This window comes from Pteropus vampyrus, unplaced genomic scaffold, assembly GCF_000151845.1.
Source record: "Pteropus vampyrus isolate Shadow unplaced genomic scaffold, Pvam_2.0 Scaffold8, whole genome shotgun sequence".
NCBI lineage: Eukaryota > Metazoa > Chordata > Mammalia > Chiroptera > Pteropodidae > Pteropus > Pteropus vampyrus.
Genome location: NW_011888789.1, coordinates 6,204,460 through 6,223,590, shown reverse-complemented (window position 1 = coordinate 6,223,590; position 19,131 = coordinate 6,204,460). Strand labels below are relative to the sequence as shown.

The window sequence follows — 19,131 nt, the reverse complement described above, 5'->3', positions numbered from 1 at the left end:
TACAGCATTATCTACATAAAGCATGAAATTCACAGAATTTTAGCTCTGAATTTTTGGGACCTCTAACCTAGAAGTTTTCAACCACAGGTATTCTCCTTACTGCCCCCTACCATGCTCCCCTGGCTCCGCCCCCATCCTTAGGGACATATGGAAATATGTGTGAGGATGTTTCTGGACTGTTACACGACTGAAGACCATAATGGCACTCAGTGGACAGGCCAGGATGTTAAAGTCCTACAACGAGCAGGACAGTCCATACAATATAAGAATGGCCTCATCCAAAATGTCAACAGCCTCTCAACACAGACAAAGACATTAAGACGTAGAAAAGTCAAGTAACTCACCTAAATTCAGTTAACTGAGAGAATCCAGAATTCAGTTTTCTGTTTCCTGTGATTTTGTGTGTGTGTGTGTGTGTGTGTGTGTGTGTGTGTGTGTGTGTGTGTGTGTGTGTGTGTGTGTACTGCGGTTCTGTAAAGTTCATTATTTTACAATGACTACATTATTTTCAGATAATAATGGAGGTTGTTGTTCAGTTTCCACTGTGCTGAAATTTAGGTAGATGTGGGTTCCAACAGGGAACGAACAAGTGAGAGGAATCTGGCAGATGTAAACCGTATTTCATACTTTTCCTAAATAAGGGCATTACTTGCAGAAACATCAGGACTATTAATACAGCGGCCTGTGCTGCTGGGTCATAGCCCATTAAGAAACTATCAGACCAATTACACTTTGTTCTTTTTCTTAATCCAACTACCTCAAAGTATTGCCCTGGATTTACCTTAGGATAATTTACTACTCATTGTCTTCCTTGCCTGAGGAGTCATTTGAAAAGAATATGTCCCTCCCCATTAGTAATAGATCTAGATTATACTTTAAGAAAGATACTCCTTTCCAAAAGCTCTCTCTAGGTATATGTGGTCATATGGGTTGAAGCTGGGCTATGAGTCCATGTACAATTTATTGGTCTATTGCCTAATTTAACAGTCTTCTAGTAGGCATTAGGTTTCTAGATGTCTTGTATCCCTGTCTTGTTTTTAACCCCTTGAATTAAAAAAAAAAAGTATAATTTTGTTTCTAAACTAGATGTTCCAAAAAATACAATGAATTTTTTTCCTGTTTTGGAAGGAAACAGGAAAAAAAATGTGACAGACAAGAATATGCATCCATGTCTAACACTAGAATGTCTCTAGAGGTTTATCCTTGATTTCAAGCCTGTGCAATTTCTCCTCTGATAACATTTTGTAACAAGCTCAGATCTTTAAGTATAATAGAATAAGCTCAGTCACAATAGAAAAATCCATTATCATCCCTCACTAGACATCTTGGGTCTGGAATAAAAAGATTTTAATAATATTTCCTAGTGACTAGGCCACTTACTAAAACAGTTTATCCTTGGCTTCATTTTGTGTGAACAAGCTTTACCACTTAAATTCACACTCTCTTACCACTAAGCCAGATTTCTATGGTGAAACCTTCAAAGTGGGAAAGATAAAGATGTATCTGCAACAACAAAGTGAGGAAAAACTCATTTCTGTCTCCCAAAGAAGGCTTAGAACTGCAACCAGGAGATGGTCTTGGTGGACTCTCTTCCACTTATTGGTGAAGGCAATAGGAAAACTGGTTCTCCAGTAGTATCATCAGCTGTGGTTAATTATAATGACAATTTCAAAGGACCTCAACTCAAGGTCACAACCAATTTTGGGTGGAACCTCCCTACAAATGAGGTTTAAATTGTGACAATTACAAGTGGGCTTTGGAGTCTGACTGCCTGCATTGAAATCTACCTCCACTGTTGATCTTGAGTGTCTTGTTTAACCTTTCCGTGCTTCAACATCCTCAGTCATAAACTGGAAATGATAACAGTCCATACCTCACAGCGGTGATTCTAAGAAAAAATGAGCTCTTGTCAATGATAGATTAATGTCTGGCATATGATAAACACTCTTGTGGTCCAGTGCTCATCAGCGAAGGAGCTGCTTGCTACACATGAACTGATAGGGGTTTCTTCTCCTTTGGACTTTCTGAAAAGATGCTATCACTTGTAAAAGAGAAGGATGAGATTCATACTCGGCTCTGAGACTCTCCCACCTAGAGTTCTTAATCAGGATACCCGAGCTTCTGTCCAAGCTGGTATTGGTAGTTTGAGACTTCTTTCATTCTACTTGGTTTCATTTCCCCCACAGGGAGGTGGTGCGTGTCCTGCTTCTATCGCCCACTTCTGTTGATTTATTTGCACAGTCTGAGTAGCTTTTAGGAAGATTGGCTTGGTAACTGCGGAGACTGGATCCACTTTTATAAGAGAATTAGGGAGAAGTACTTCAGAGGTATCTGGGTCTCCATTTGACTTGACCGTCCACCCCAGCTAAATTTCTTTTCCTCTAAAGCATACTTTTTGTTAGCCAGCCACCCCCTGTATACCTAACCATGCCCTAGGAGAATCTGCTCTGTATTGGATGACTATAAAGTCTTGACAGGAGCTTTGAAGAAGCTATAAACTCAATCCTTAACATGTCAACAGAATCGGAGTCAAACAGAGTTTATTTTCCAAAGGGTTGAGAGGGCATGATTATTTGAACTTCTGCCATTATGTTCTCAAACTGTCCTGAAAAGGATAATTGAAAGACCTGGGTCCTGACAATGTAAGGAAGGGGCTGACTCCACTTCAAGCATGGTCAGTTACCCATTAAAGCAATATTTTACAGTGATGCTTTGAAACAGATATTACGTGGAAAGAAACAGGCCGAAGTGCAGAAGGCATTCTTTCGTTCAGGAATCCTGACATTAACATTTCACTCTGGATTCTTAGAAGGTAAACAGGGGTCAACTGTTCTGGTAGGGACAAAGTCATCTCTTGGAATCCTAAACACACAAATACCAAATGTGGCTGGTGCCACCAGCAATCCCTTTCATTGTTTCCTCATGCCTTCTCTCGTGTCTCATTGTTGGACAGTGAATGTACCCATAAGTACCCCACCCCCTTTTTTTTCAGGGAGAAAAAGGGAGCAGCTGTATGACCACCTTTCACTCTTGCTACCTGCTGAATAAAGGCACTCAAACGAATGACACTCCTCATCAAAGCTTAAAAGGAAGTAGTTCCTAGGCAATGGTTTTTAGTTCAGTTTTTGACCTTGAGAAGATCTTTGGGTGATAGGGAATAAAACTATAAAACAAGTTTTGATGGTCTACATCTGCTTAATATTGACCCATGACTTTCTATGCTGATGTCTGTCACTCCACCGGACAAGAGAGTAACCTCGGAATTTTGGTGGCTAAATTCACTTTTTTGGGGGACATCAACAAAGAGGTTCTGACACAACCAGGTACTTCCCTGTAGTTGTTCAAAGCCTTACGGCTCCACAGGAAAAAATTCGGAGATTAAAATGATAACCTAAAGAAATGTAGGATATAAACCATGCTCTGTCAATGTAAACATGTAAATAATTTCTAGGATATGTGATTCAGCTATTAAGTCCAGATCATTGGCTTAAATCAGCTAGATTGGCACTGAGGAAAAAAGAAAACTAAATAATGAAACAAAAGAAATCCCAATCCTATTCTTAGCCATAGTCTGTATTACTAAATTAGGCCAGTCTAGAAAATACACACCTTTGGTCACATAATATACCTGGTAAAAAAGGTGTTAATTATTAATCACAACTACAAAAATAACTTTTATTCATAAAGGCCACCCATGTGCTCATTGGCTTGTGCAAAGTACAAAACAATATTAAATGGGGAAGGAATGAGTTTCTAGATACTAATTACATATTCAATAGCTCATTCACAGATGACTGTACAAATCCTTTAGAGATAAAAGCGTTACTGGTGTTATGGTGTTGGCACCTTAAGGAAAAGACTATATACATAATTACATGTTAAAAAACTTCTAATTACTGAAAATAGGAGACTGACCTGCTTCTGTATCCAACACATATTAGGCACATGCCAGACAAAATAAGACAATAAATGTGTGTGTTGTGTGTATAGTGTGTTATGTGTGTAAATGCTTTATGAACTCTGAGGTATGCTGAATGATTAACACTGTGCAATATAAAGTCTCAGAATCATAAAACAAGTATTTCTGTATCTATGTAAAAAAGTCCTACTTGTTAGGTGGGCAGGATAAGAAAATGCATTTAACACACCTTTCTTTTAATGTTTGTTAGGTCATTTCAGGACCCGTCTTAACTTTTTGTAAATGATTTAAGGATAATTTTGCATAGTTTACTTTGAGTCTTTACTAATGGCTGGTGTAGAAGAGATGCGGGTAGGTAGGCGAGAAAAAAACAGTGCTGATATAAACAGTCTCTACAATTGAATAAAGACAGTTGCCTAAACTTTCCAAAACCATTTTGAAAAGACTTCCATTTAAAGATCAGACAGAGCCCACAATAAGCCTCCGAGTATATTTTTACAGCCCTGTTTCTGCTTTCGAATTCTCTAGCATCAAACATACCCCCTCTCAACAGAATCCAGTGGAAACTCCCACACTTGTGTGTGCATGACCAGGTTTAGGTAATCTTAACATTAAATCTTACTTAATATTAAAGTTAGTCTTTAATTACCAAGAGGAAGTGAAAAACATGTCCATTTTAGTTATTGATTTTTAATGGGCATAACAGGATAATGGCAATTCTTTAAAAAGGTTACATTACATTTAAAAAATTAAAAATATTTTTATACATCAACAGCTTTATGTCTTCAGTTTTACTGGGTATAAAAATGAGAGCCATGTACACCAATAAAATATTAATTTGGTCCTCAAAGTCATAGTCATTTATTAACATCACTACAGATAAATCAGCCCATGGGTGGGAAATCTGTTCTCTGATGAATGCTGTAAAAATACAGAAATAAGGAAAGATCTGTTTTTTTTAAAAACTCTAGCACAGACCATCAAATGGCTTGCAACCTCTTTCCAAATAAGAATTTGGGGCTTAGGCACAAGTTAATTGAAAAGAATGTAAACAGTGAAGTCTAAACTTCGGAAGTTCACTACAAAGTACTTCCTGTGCTTCACAAAAAAGCCAAAATAAAGTGAGTCAAAATGGATCTCACCTCTGAGCAACTTAAATCGGCACTCTTGTTCCACTCTAATGCATCCCCTCTAGGCCACTTACTGGCGATCTGACAAGGCTGAGGCCGAATTTCCCCCTCTCTACAAAAAGGCTTGTCTAGACAATAAATCCTAAAGAATCTCACTGGCTGATAAATATAATAGTTTATATAGAATGGATACAGGCTTTTTTGGTTTTAAATAGATTGAATCGGAACCTGAAATGGAGAAAGATACGTGCCTGATTAACTTGATAGAATAAAACGGAGATGCAGGTGTTTGTTGGGCTTACAATATTTTGAAGGCTTGAGAATATCAAGGACATTTATAACTTTGTTGCCCCAAAAAGCTCCAAGGAAGGACCAATGAATCACTTTACTATTAATCATAATATAAATCAATGTTCATATAAATCAACATTCAGAAGTACTCTGAACCCAGTGGAATTTGGGATTCCATATATTCATTTATATGTATTTTTATATTACATATATGTATGTATGTATATGTGTGTGTGTATATATATATATAATCAATCTGGGAAAGGGGACTTAGGAATAAAAAACAGTCCTTTGTGAAAGTCATCATCATCAAATATAAGAATTTTTACCATTTATTAAGTGTTAATAGCTTTAAAAATACCTATCTCATTAATTTGATCCTCTTACCCTTTGAAATAGATATTATCAGTAGCAGGAAAACTGAGGCTCAGAGAAGAGCCTCAAATCAGTAAGTGGCAGATCTGAACCTGGTCGGCCTGACTCTAACACCTTTAATACATTGCCTTTGACTAGGAAGCCCTCTCAGGCCTGATAATTAGTTATCAAGAAGACGTTTTCCTTGCTCTCCCCTTAGCCTCCATTTAGAGATTTAGTACCTTTTCACAGGTACAAACATACCGACAACATTTAATGTTATGTGCAAAAACACAAAACCACTCCAATACATCAAAGACAATCTATTTTTAACACTAGTGAATTAAAATTAATTTTTAGGACTGTTTAAAGTATGTTTTTAGAACTTGGTGAACAGCAATATAGATAAACCAGGAAGAGACAGTGAAGCATTAGGAAAATCAACATCTTTCTACTAGCTACCTAGGACATTCTTAAGCCTAAAAGCCTTTTCTCCATTAATTTTGTCACTCATTTATTGAGCATTCTAAGATATGCAAACAGCCAGATTCCCTTTCATAACCTGGTTGTTTGCTTTTGTCTTTGAAGTGCATCTAAGATCTGTAACCTTGAATAGTCATTTCTGCCTCTATTCAATGTTCCCTTATTTGCATATTACATTTGGCCTTCTAACTGAATACCAAAATTCTATAAAAATTATATTGTAATATTGTGTAAATTCTAATTTTCATTTGAAAGTGTAGAAAATTTTATACTTTAACTTTCTGCTTGAGAACATGATGTGAGTGCCTTTTTCTAAACTTGTTTTCATTTCTCATATTTCCAAATTTATTCTTTAAATTCTGTGTATTTATTCATTTAGTTACTTTTGAGGGATGTCCTTTTGAGTGTAAGGCAAATAAAAGACAAAATTGATTAAAATGATTCAATATTCAATATAATAGAACCACTGGTTACCAATTTTCACCAGGAATTTTCCACCCAACTACATTTTCTGGGGAAATTATGTGGCCCTCTTAATTTTAAAACATTAATCTTTAAAATTAACTTGCCCCACAAGGGCTAAAAACAAAACTTATACCTTCTTATGCACTATCCAGGTTACTCAAAATATCACTTAATCTTTCAAAATATTCCCTATTGAATCTTACCACTACATTTTTAGAAGAGGAATTTTAGTCGTAAAAATATTTCATGGGTTACTTTTTCTATAAATATGCGATTTTAAGATGGGTTTTTATTATTTTTAAGATTCTAGATTACTCAAATCATGTTTACTAGAATTGTTTTATTTTGTATTCCTCCTTTTCCTATATATACAATGCAGTATATATATTTTTTATATTCTAGAAGCATATTTATGGTTTCTTCTCCCCTACTTATTTTTACACATTAAAAAATCCTTGACTATCTAAAAATTTTAAAACGTTTCCACGTAATATTTATTAAATGTCTATTAAAACAAAAAAAGTATACATTTAACTATAAAGAAGGAAAATACCTCATACTGTGTATACTTGTAAGAAAATAAGAGCACAATAATTGACACGTCTTCTCAAAATATCCTATTCCACTTTTAAGGGGGTTAAGTCCCACCCCACATCTCCAATACTTTAAAATGTTCTAATTCATTCTAGCTACAGAGTAAGGCAGAGTTTCAGCTCTGTGGATCAAAAGTTTAAATCCATGCAGTTTATCAGAAACCCTAAGCCCATGCTGGAGGGAGCTCTGGTATGATCATTCACTAAAAACTAAAAGAGTGATTTTACAACAAAGTGATTTTAAGGAGCCAAAATGTGCTGCACTGCAGAACAATCGGTAATGTGGATGGCCTAGAGAGTGGTGAACTTTGGCTTTAAAAAACTGGCTTGAATTCTTAGCAAAAGGAATCCCAACTAATAAGTCATTCTTTGCACTTCATGTTCCACAAACACATATTACACATTTTCAACTTTCACTTACATTAAGGGCAAATAGATTCTCAGCATTTCTGAAATACCTAAGGAACCATGGAGAAAGGGCAAGGTCAATGATTTGGCAGTTTTAAATGGAAATCTAGATAAGTTTAAACAAGTAGATCCTCCAAAAAAAAGTACACAATGCAAAGTCTGAGGGCAGTTTCACATAGCCATGTAATATCTGATGAACTATTTCACTTCCACATATACTTGTCACTGGACTTACTATACACTGGTTTCTGTGTGAGAATCCATGGTTCTTCCTGCTCATTTCCTTTGGGAAAGGATGATGCTAACACTTCTGGCTACTTTTCCTTTTCCAAACTTCTTTAGGATTTCTTTTACTAGCATTGTATCTTACAGTTAGTTTTCTATGTGAATGCTTAATAAACTTAAATAACCTACTTTTCTTCAGGCAAAGACTCTAATTGGGAATTGAGCAAATTCCTCACATTCACCTTTATTTTTTTTTTTTTCAGAACAACTTTTAAATTACGTGCTGCACCATCCCTAGGGAGGTTTTATAACAATCCAAAAATGCAAGACATAAGGAGAGCAGAGAAAAAAAGAGAGAAAAAGCCTATTTCAGACTTTTCAAGGGGGCTAGCTGAATTGAGCTGTTTGTCAAGTAGATGCAGTCGTTGAGAGAGTCCAACAACCCTGCATCATGGCAGCTCTGTATTGGCACAGGCACAGTCCCCAACCCAGTGATGTCAAACGACTGCCTTAAAACTGCAAGTCAAGAGTAAGCAGTCATAAACAGATTTAACGATAAACACTAGATCGAACTCATGATCTCATTTGGCAGCTCTGCATATTTCCCATCCAAAAGTCCCAGCTGGGATCACACTAATTAGGTTTCTTCAACCACTTTGAGCAACAGGCTAAGAGACATTTAGGGAGAAATTTTTAAAACTGATAAGAAACATGTTGACATGGTGCCTGGTGAGAAGAGAGCTGAGATAGGCCATCTGGGTGCTTGTGTTTGTGAAAAGTTTTGTTTAGTGGAAATACTTCTCCTAACTCACAAGCTGTACAAATATTAAGATCAAAAGTCCTAACTTGTACAACCTGTCAGGAAAACCTGTGATACAGGAAACAGTGACTGTCATCCAGACTCCTGTCAAACCGAAGCCAAACGTCTGAGTGGCCACTGCCGGTCTCAACTGCCCTGATGTCTCTCTGTACTCAAGAGTTTGTACCAGCACTTTATGGCTGTATCTTTTGACTAAGAAAGTATTTTCATGGAATAGGTTCATATTTAGAGCATTTGCAAGTGTTTTTGCTTGGTGGTTTTCCTTTAACACTTTCAGAAGTGAATAATAACACTCCTATTTCACAGATGGAGAACCTGGTATAGGAATATTGAATTATACTCAACTGTTTAGAAAGTTGGTAGTTGGAGAGGTCAAGCTATTTAACAAAACAAATTATGTACAAGACTGGAATTATTGTGATATAAATAACTGCAGTTTTTCCTTCATTGCCAGGAATTTATGGAAAAAGCTAAGTTTTCCTGATATCGGCTGTTTTTTCAACATGTGTCACTATCAGATACCTTTTCAACATGCTTTCTTACAAATTAAAAAGATTTTCCTAAAAATTCTCTTTTTGCCACACACATTATTGAATCAATAAATTTCTTTAAAGATTAATAATTTAATACTATATATCCTCAATTTCTCTTCATTTTCCATTTATTATTAAGGCATCTTTGCACTGGAAGTCTGAATAACTGCCAACTTTTCCTTCTTCAATACCAAACTGCTTTCATTTCTTTATTCTGAAATCTATGTAGATCTTGAGAAAATACCTTTCCTTCATGTCTTATGTTTTGTATTCTTGTATATACAACATGCAAGTCTTGTATTTAAAAGAATCATCCAATGGTTGAGTTGAGTTTTCTCCAACCTTCTTTTATTAACAGGTAAACTATTTAAGGGTAATACAGTTACATTAATTAGAACTACCATCATAGGAATGTTACTAATCCCTGTTAAAAGAAACATTTTAAATCAGGTGGGAATCCAAAAGAACCCAACTGTACGACTGAAATCTGTCAAAAAGCATTTATCAAGAACCCAATGATTACTTCACACCTACTAGGTTGGTCATAGCTAAAAACAAAACAAAACAAACCCCCCCAAAACAGAAAACAACAATTACTGGTGAGGATATAAAATAATTAGAACCTCGTAATATTGCTGGTGTGAATGTAAAATGGTGCAGCCACTATGGAAAGGTTTGGAGGTTCCTAAAAATCTAAAAATACAATTACCATATGACTTGGCAATTCCGCTCCTAAGTATATATCTAAAGGAATTAAAAAGGAACTGTCCCTATTCAAATAAATACTTGTACACCAATGTTCAATGAAGCATTAATCACAATAGCCAAGAGGTGGCAACGACGCAAGTGTCCATCAACAGATGAATGGATGAATCAAATGTGGTATATCCATACAGTGGAATTTTACTGAGCCAAAAAAAGATATTCTGATTCATGCTACAGTATGGGTGAATCTTCAAAATATTATGCTAGGTGAAAGAAGCTAGACACAAAAGGACAAATATTCCAATACCTAGAATAGGCCACTTATTAATAGAGACAGAAAATAGATTAGAGGTTATTAGGGGCTGGAGGGAAAAAGAGGATGTACTGCTTAAAGGTTACATAGTCTCTGGGGTGATGGAAAAATTGGGGGAATTGTGGTGATGGTTGCACAACATGGTGAATGCAATTAATGCTGCTGAATGGTACACTTTAAAAAATCATTAAAGTGAAAATTTTGTTATATATATTTTATCACAATTAAAATAACATCAAAACCACTGAATTGTACATTTTAAATAAGCAAATCACGTGCAGAGTTTTATCTAATACAGCTTATTTTAAAAAGAACCTAGTGGACTTGAGGGTGCAAGGATAAATAGAGAACACTTAGATCAAGGAGTCTAGTTTAAAAGTCAAGCCTAAGCAATGTTTATTTGTGAAAGCAATTTGTATTACAGAATTTAATAACATCAGACATCTCTGCTCTAACATAATAATTTATAACAGAGACTATGATAAAACCTACCCCAATAACAGCTATTTAAAATTAGGGGAGGAGGAATATCAAACAAAATGGCATGTATGCTCGAAAGTCCACACATGACCTTTTAAAGTACTTTAGATGAGTGATTTCCAAACACTAGTTTTAAGACAATGCCTATTAAGGAAATGTACAGAAGCAAGGAGCATGACGAGTCTGTTGATCTGAAGTATTAATTACAAATCACTCATTAAAACACAATTTCAGGTAGGCAACAATGGCAATATTGGGGTTTTCGCAGTTGGTAGGAACAGCCAGAGATGGCTTATTCCCATTTCTGCTCAGGGTCTTTATCCTTAGATCTGCCCTGCTTCTTGTATTCTTAAAATTTCCACAAATCAAATTTTTACTAAGCCGGTGAACTTTCAGTATCAATGTATTTGATTTACATTCCCAAATTATAAAGGCTCCCCTTTCTATTAGCATGGAAAATGGAAAACTGCCAGTACAGAAATTACAAATGTGTGTGGAGGGTGAAGGATAGGTCAGATATTTTGCTGTCAGTTTAAAGAAAAAATGGGGTTTCTAATCAAATGGACTAATGGGAACATAGATAACCTGAAAGGATGTCTGGGTTTGGGTTATTTTTAGCTAAATTTGAGAGTTTTTGCTATAAAAACAAAATACACTATATATATTTAGAAGATACGAGTAACCCCCGATGAAAGTTCAATGATACTACTTAATTCAATCTAAGCTTTCCCATAAAGTTATCAAACTGACTGAAGCATAATCCAAAAATGGAAGAAAATGAATGGATTTAAAAAACAGTCATTTCGGGAAAAGACTAATTATTAATACTAATAATTCAAACAAATAGAAACCAAGACAGAGAAATAGGAAGAAACGTTCCAGACATGGAGAAGTGGTTCATAACACCATGAAACTTTTATACTGAGAGTCATACTGAATTGAGGTTTAAGTTTCTCAATAGCAGAATCAAACAAAACATTACAACATGGAACTTTCCCCAAAAGAATGTGAGAAAAGGCTTTTAAGAGAAGCCTGAACAAATGACACGAGGAGAAAATTTTGTAATAGTTATGAGCATCATATGTTTTTAATTCACAAATGAGAAAAGATGGCCCTGAAAAAGAACATAATATGTTGGGTCATACAGAACATGTGTCAGTTTCGTGATTAAGTATTACCCTGAAAGGACCCATTTTTTTCTGCAGAGAGAAGGAACCTTGCTCAATGGTCACATACCAAACTTTATCATTGCTGTTTGTCCTGGACATCGTGAATTAAATAGGCTGTCATTGCCACCAGGAATAAGATGCAAGAGGCTTACTTTTATTTGTAGCTCTAAACCTACACTTCCTGAACTGAGCCATCTGTCCTGTCTAGGCCTCAGTTCCCTGAACTATAACAATAGGATGGTTTCTAAGGTGCAAAGACCTCTAATGCCTCATATTTAAAAGTTAAACACATTGAGAAAGAGATCAACCAGGAGCTCAATAAAAGCCCTATACTCAAAAGTCAGCCTCTGAGCAGAAGAAAGCTCAGGTTCAGTACTCCACAGGTAAACATTAAGAGTTACCTTTAGCTCCACAGAACAGAATTCGCTTGGAGAACTCTGCTCGGAGTTCTATTTTGCTTGGAGTTCTTCCCCAGTTATTATTACATGAGCAATAAAGAGAATTAATGATTAAGGGAGAGAATGCTGCTAAAGGAAGGCATGCTGCCAGTGGAAAAAAAGGAAGAGCTAAGCACAGGCAGACCTTAGGTCAAAAAAGCACAATCATCTGGGGGCATTTGGCATAGGGATGGGCTTAAACACCTATATCACTATGTTATAGCATGGCTCAATGCTTGATACTTGATATTTATCATGATATAACCCTCAGGCACCAGGAAGAATTGAAATTATATTGCTATGATCTGCTTGTCATGCAAGGAAACACAGCTTATGACTATTACCATTTAATAACCTAGCCAATAAGGGAATGTTGCCTTCAGATGAGAGAGGCCACTATAAAAGCCTACTGTTCTTCAGACAGAGGGTCATGACATCTTTATCCACACAGCAAAGATAAAACAAAGCAATGAAGAGCCTATTCTGTGAACAAGCTTCAACTGCTGTTACTTCCTTTAGAAGAACAATGAAAAGAACCTGGTGAAAATTGCATTTAACATGACTTTGAAGGACCCAGAACATTTCTGCATTTAGAAAGATGCCAATCTTCATGAAAAACACTGCCTAAATAGAAATCATGGTTTTATTTTTGAGTTTCAATTTTTTTTTTTTTGAGAAAATTCTGGTTGTGTCTTTGTAATGCAAAAAATCACAAAATAATTTTTACATTAAAACATTCGATTATACGTTTTGCTTAAGTGTGTACCACTGGTGCTCAATAAATAACTGGTTTGTATTTTGTTCTGTGGAAGAGAAACAGACTGAAGTTATTCTGACCAGGAGGTCATTTATCAAATCCAGAAAAATTGAGCTCTTTGGAGTTCCTAGATTCCTAAGACTTTCCTGTATGTTTTCATGAAAAACCAACAACAATCAAACCATTTCTTCTGAGAGTGTATGCACTTTTTTTCAAAGCCCCCAAAACTCTCAAGATTGTGTCACAATAACACCATTATGTTGAGTAAACAGATCCCTTGGAGGCCCTTTCCCTGGACACCAAGTTATCAGGCCATCAAATGTCTCCTATAGCCCCACCTCGGCATGGTCCCTCTTAGCATCCAGGCATTCAGAGGAGCAACTGGCAGGGGTACCTATAGATTCTAAAGCAACATAAAGGCCAGTGACAAGTTCACAGAAGCTTACACAATGACACTCAGATTGCAACCAGTCAATTGGCCAGCTGCCTTTCCATAAGCACCCTAAACACTTTTGGCAGCATTACTCAGTCCTCATTCACAGCTGCTTAGGCCAAACACCTGGAGCAGGATGGAGCCAGATTCTTCACTGAGACTCCTCACCTGAAGATCAGCTCTCAGCATCTAGAACTAAATTAAATCGGCTTCCTTCCACCCTCTCTTAGCTTGATTCTCTTGTTTTGTTTCTCAACACATCAAAGGGGAAAAACATTTACTGAAGTAAAGCTGGTTAAAGTCTCACAACATATGGCAGACAAGATGCCTACAAACCAAATACAGCTATCTCTATTCAATTATAGTTTACTATCACTTATTATATCACAGTACAGAATGTCTTTTATATCATAGTACAGAATGTCTTTGGGAAAACCATATATGCATGTTTTTTATCAATCAGAATAAAGACTATGACCCATTTAAAAAACAAAAAGCCACATACATAAAATGAAAACTTTATGAAATAAGGAAAATCAAGATTTTGATCTACTCTTGGCTTAGCCTTAGCCATCAAGAGTATAATGATGGCCAAACTAAGCTCTGTACCACCACTGAGATATGACTGTGCTGTGAGACCCACATCATCAGGTATTTTGAGCATTATAGTGAAAGCTAGAGAAGAGCAAAATGTTATTTAATAGCTTGTACATCTGACCACAATTCTAGGAAAAATCTCTTTAGAGGGCTAATTAAATTGATGTTAGATTGAGAAGACATATTCCTTCCATTTGAGGTTCTGTCACTTCTCCTCACCTCATAAGGAAGCCCCCAATGATTACATCATTAGTACTCACATTCAAAGCATTCTTTGCAGCTTCTGCTTCTGAGCGACTGTCAAAACTGACAAAACCTACGGGCTGAAGAAAGAAAAACAAATATGAAGGGAAAAATAATCAGGGGATAGCTATTTTTCTGGATCAAAGGTGATATCGAACTGAAGAGCTAAGATAAAGAAATGATCATGGGCAATGGTGTAGAAATAAGAAAACCAGTCTTGAAGAATCTTGACTCAGTGGTTTAGACAAATTTCTAACACAAATAAAAGGAATTGTGAGGGTGGTTCTTCTAGGACATAGCTGGAGATTCAGAGAATCATAAAAATAATCTAGAAGGAGTTGAAAAGTGAGCAGCAGTGAACAAGGGGATAGAGAAAAACTTGGGTCAAGAGGCTCTACTTTCCTAAATCAAATTCACTGTATCTCAGTTTCTTCATCTTTTAAAATGGGAAGAGAACCAAATCACCTTTTGGTACACCGTAAGTGCAAGGACTATAATGACACAACGATAAAAGCCCTATACTCTTGTTGCATGATCACAATTACAAAAGGAACACAGTCATCGCAAATCCCAAGGGGTACCTTTAAAAGTCCTGTGTTTAATGATATCACTTATATGTGGGATATAAACCTAAAAGCAACAAATGAACAGGACAAACAGAGACTCATGGACTAGAGACTAGTGGGAGTGGGAGTGGGGGAGGAGGGGGTAGGTAGACGGTTAAAGGGGGTCAAATAGAGGTGGGTAGGGGGAGGGTGAAGTGAGTAAAGGGGATCAAATATATGGCAGCTGAAGGAAACTGGACTTTGGGTGGTAAACGCACAATAGAATATACAGATGTCAAATGATAATGTACACCTGAAAATTATATAATTGTATTAACCGATGTTATCCCAATAAACTTAATGAAAAATAAAATAAAATAAAAAAGGCTTGTGTTTAATTAGGTATGTAAGCCATACTGTTCTAACTAAAGAGAGAGGGGTCATAATCCTTTTAGATTCAATATTTTTCAGTCCAGAAGGATGCTTGTAACATAGCTTATGCCCAATAAAACAGGGAATTCTTTGAGTAATGGAAAGTGAGTAGGAGGTGAGGATGCCAACTGGTCAGCATTAGAAAAAAGAATATAGCTGAAAATTTTCAATAATCTTGCTGGAACTGTTAGGGCCACTGATTACCACATCCATTAAGGGTTTGAAAGACAATATAATTCTTTACCACAAGATACACCAGTTGTGAAAGATTGCCTGTTTAACTTTATTTAAAAAAAATAGAATTGAGAATAAAAATGAATCTGGATAATAATTAATTTTGAATATATAGATAACTACGCTGGATGCATCACGTTTGCCTTCTTTGGGGGTAGTTCCAGTAATCCTAGCTGGAGACTATGGAATTACAAATCATTTTTCTGTGCTAATTCCTAACCAGTCTCACCCTTAATTTTATTTTATTTTTTCTTTTATTTAATTTATTCTTAACTTTTTAAAAATTAAGTTTATTGGGGTAACATTGGTTAATACAATTATATAATTTTCAGGTGTACATTATAATTTGACACTGTATATTCTATTGTGTGTTTATCACCCAAAATAAAATCCTAATGGAAATAATGTTGAACCACAGTAACATTCTTGAAGTCAATTCGCACTTATTGTAGAAGTGATCATTTACATGCAAGTTTAAAATTCTTACCTGCTTAGATGTGAGCTTTATAAGAGAACCCTCGTAGCCCTGAAAACAAAGAACCAAATTTAGACCTAAACAAAGTACTAAGAAAAAAAGTAATTATAGCATCTTGCTCAAGTAAAAATGATTTCTTTATGGCTATTGACTACCTCTTTTCACAAATGCCTTTCAAGTTAACCACAAAAGCAAATTATGCACACACACACACATACCTATGCCTATGTTTGCATTCTTGGGGCCTAAAAGTAATCAAGCCCTGAAATTCATGCATTTTTATGTTTTTTTTTTTCTTATTTTTTTAATGGTAGGAAAATGAGTGTGTCTCTAACAGCAGATCTCTTTATTTTATAGAACTAGGAGAGAGAAGGGGGGTAAATTTAATAAGATAGGAAGGCCAGAGTATGTTAAACTTGATTATGTAATTGCTATAAGACAACAACGAAACATTAAGAATGCACTAGATAGAAGTTATTAATCAAAATTTCAAAACTGTCAGAAAAGGTTAAGCAAGTAATGATGCTAAATCTTGTTGAGTTCTTTTGCTTATATATTGAATCAGCCACTTTTCATGCTGGTATTCTGATTGAGACAAGCAAAAATTCCCTTTTGGGTTTTCACTCCAGCTCATCCTAAAGGAAGATAGAAACCCTCTTTTTTACTTCCTTCCTTCATCCCTCCCTGGCTCCTCAGAATAAGGATAACAAAGTGTTTATTTCTGAAAATAATCAATGGCTGATGGCTTGCACTGATGGATTACACAAGCAGGGAAAAACACCACTTGACATGATTGACCACCACACATATCAGTACAGAGACAGATTTGCAGACTATGGTCAACCTCCTCGGACTTTAATTAAAAGAGGGTTGTTAGGAATGTAGCAGGGTCCTGACTTTAACACAGCATTTCTGGGCAGGATGTTGGGATTGATTCATTCCCCTATCTTCCCAGCAGAGAACTATGCAACTAATTAGCTACTGTAAACATTTTACCTCAACAGCCTTGAGCTCTTCTGGCCAAAGAGGTCATGATTCACAGCCCCGCCTCTTTCTTTTTCAAGGTGCTTTCTCTAAAATACCTGGAGGTTTAAACACCCTGAAGGGCTCAGTGGCAAAGGACAAATGGATATTTCACTCAAGTAAAACACCACTGGTAGGGATATATTGTGCTCTCAAGTCATAAGAAGAAAAGTAGTATCACACAGTACTTCGGAACAGGGATGGCAGAGCTAGATTGCTTGGGTTTGAATCCTGACTCTGCCATTTATTCTATGTGTAAACCTTGAGCAAAATTTATTCAACTGCTCCAAAATCTTCCTCATTTAAAAAAATAAGGCCAACTCACTTTAAAGGATTGTGATGAGAACTGAATAATTCATGTAAGGGGCTTGATGGCCGAATATCTATACACACACAAACATACACACACAATATTTTGTACATTAATTAAGAAGATCGATTAGTTTAAAAAGTCCTCATCCTACAAAAGAAATAGTAAAAACTGCAACTTTGTAGAAAAAACTCAGGAAATAAACTTTATAAAGTTGGCACTCTCTCCCCACAACACCATCTCTTTCTTTCCTACTTCCTCTCAGCTAACCTCATGCCTAACCTTTCTGTTTCCCTCTGTACTGTCATCATTCTTATTGCACTAAGGGGATGGCTGTCAGAATGGAATTATATCCATTATTACATGGTGCCTTCTTGGCACATAAGCTAGACTGTTTTATCTTTGCTGATTTTAACTGGCTGCCCCCTCAATCCTCCCTTTCTTTCTTTCCAACCTAGCTGTTTTCAGCTGTCACATCCTATTCCCTCTCCTCTTTCTCAACCTGTCTTGCCTCTGTGGCTGGGGTCCTGCTTCAATGGGGATGAATCTTTAACTAGAAATCAAAATGGTCCATCGCCTAATCATAAGTGTGGCCTGGCCAGGTATTACTGCTGATATGTCTTTGATGACTAGTTCAGACACAGTTCCTAAATTTATCATACTTAGGTTTACTCCTTGAGGGCCAAGGCCTCCAGCCCACAATTTTCCCAGTCTCAGTCTTCTCCTATCCTCCACAGGCTAACCTTTGATTCTTCTCCATGCTTATTTCAGCTTTAGTTCAACTTCCTGTTAAGTCTTCAATCCCAGCAACATTAAGTATCCCTAAAGTAGGTTTATCTCGATAGTCACACTCCATTAAATATTTCACTAAGCACCAGGAAAGAGTCCACTCAATTCATGCCACTATTTTACTTTATTTGAAATGTAGGACTTGTTTTCCCATGGAAAAAAAAATAATGGTGTTAGGTTCCTAGTCTAATTCATAAAAGACTATTTAATGTACCATGTCTCCAAAGAATAGTGTTAACAGAACTATTTCAACTAAGAAAGAATCTCCTAGGGATAGGACTTGACTTTATTATCACATTTGAAATATAAATACATAATCAGTAATTCATAATATTTTTTGGTGACCTGTACTAAGAAGAATACCTCCAATTGGCAGAGGAGGCTGCTCTATGTAGAACAGAAACAGATACATGTTCACATGAATAAGAGAAGTCTCTAGATTAGCTGATGGGTAGACAAATGGCAGCTTCAGTCTTTTCTGTACATTACAACTGAGTTGTTAAGTCTCCATTACTAATCATTTAAAAATGTCACTTTATAGGGTACTTTCTCAAACATTTCATTTCTTCCTCCAAAGAGCTCCCATGAAGCTCACACATACACTTTTTGTTTCCTTTGGCAATTTCTGAAAGAACAGGTACCTTAAATGGTCTGAATAGCAAATAGAGCTCCCGAGGTTTGATATCCAGAGGGAGACCACTGACGAATAGGGTCCGGACCTGGAAAATAAATATGAGAAGTGATATTTAGGAGTAGAATCCAGAGAACAGCTCTCACTTAAAATTTCAAAAACGCATTTCTTCAAATATTCCACAAACCCTACCTAATTCGTGTTCTTTCAATGACATGATGAATACTCTAATGTTAAGATGCCATTAGGCCAATTCTTCTATGTGGATTATTCAAAGTGAACAACCTCTAGCTGATTTAAATTCACAAAATGACTTCTTTTCCAACTAGACACGCCC

General features: G+C 36.2%; 1 protein-coding gene across 7 annotated transcripts in view; it reads right to left on the bottom strand.

Moving 5' to 3' along the window:
• RBPMS (RNA binding protein, mRNA processing factor) overlaps positions 1–19,131 on the bottom strand; it is a 153,903-nt gene that overhangs the window by 70,050 nt on the left and 64,722 nt on the right. For all 7 annotated transcript variants that reach the window (XR_002783494.1, XR_002783500.1, XR_002783499.1 and 4 more), the window contains 3 exons: positions 18,805–18,882; positions 16,054–16,092; positions 14,373–14,435 (listed from right to left, as the gene is read on the bottom strand). Coding sequence is in view for 4 of the 7 variants with exons in the window: in XM_023538328.1 (XP_023394096.1) it covers positions 14,373–14,435; positions 16,054–16,092; positions 18,805–18,882 (180 nt within the window). In the remaining 3 variants the exon portion in view is untranslated. The remainder of the gene's footprint in view (positions 1–14,372; positions 14,436–16,053; positions 16,093–18,804; positions 18,883–19,131) is intronic.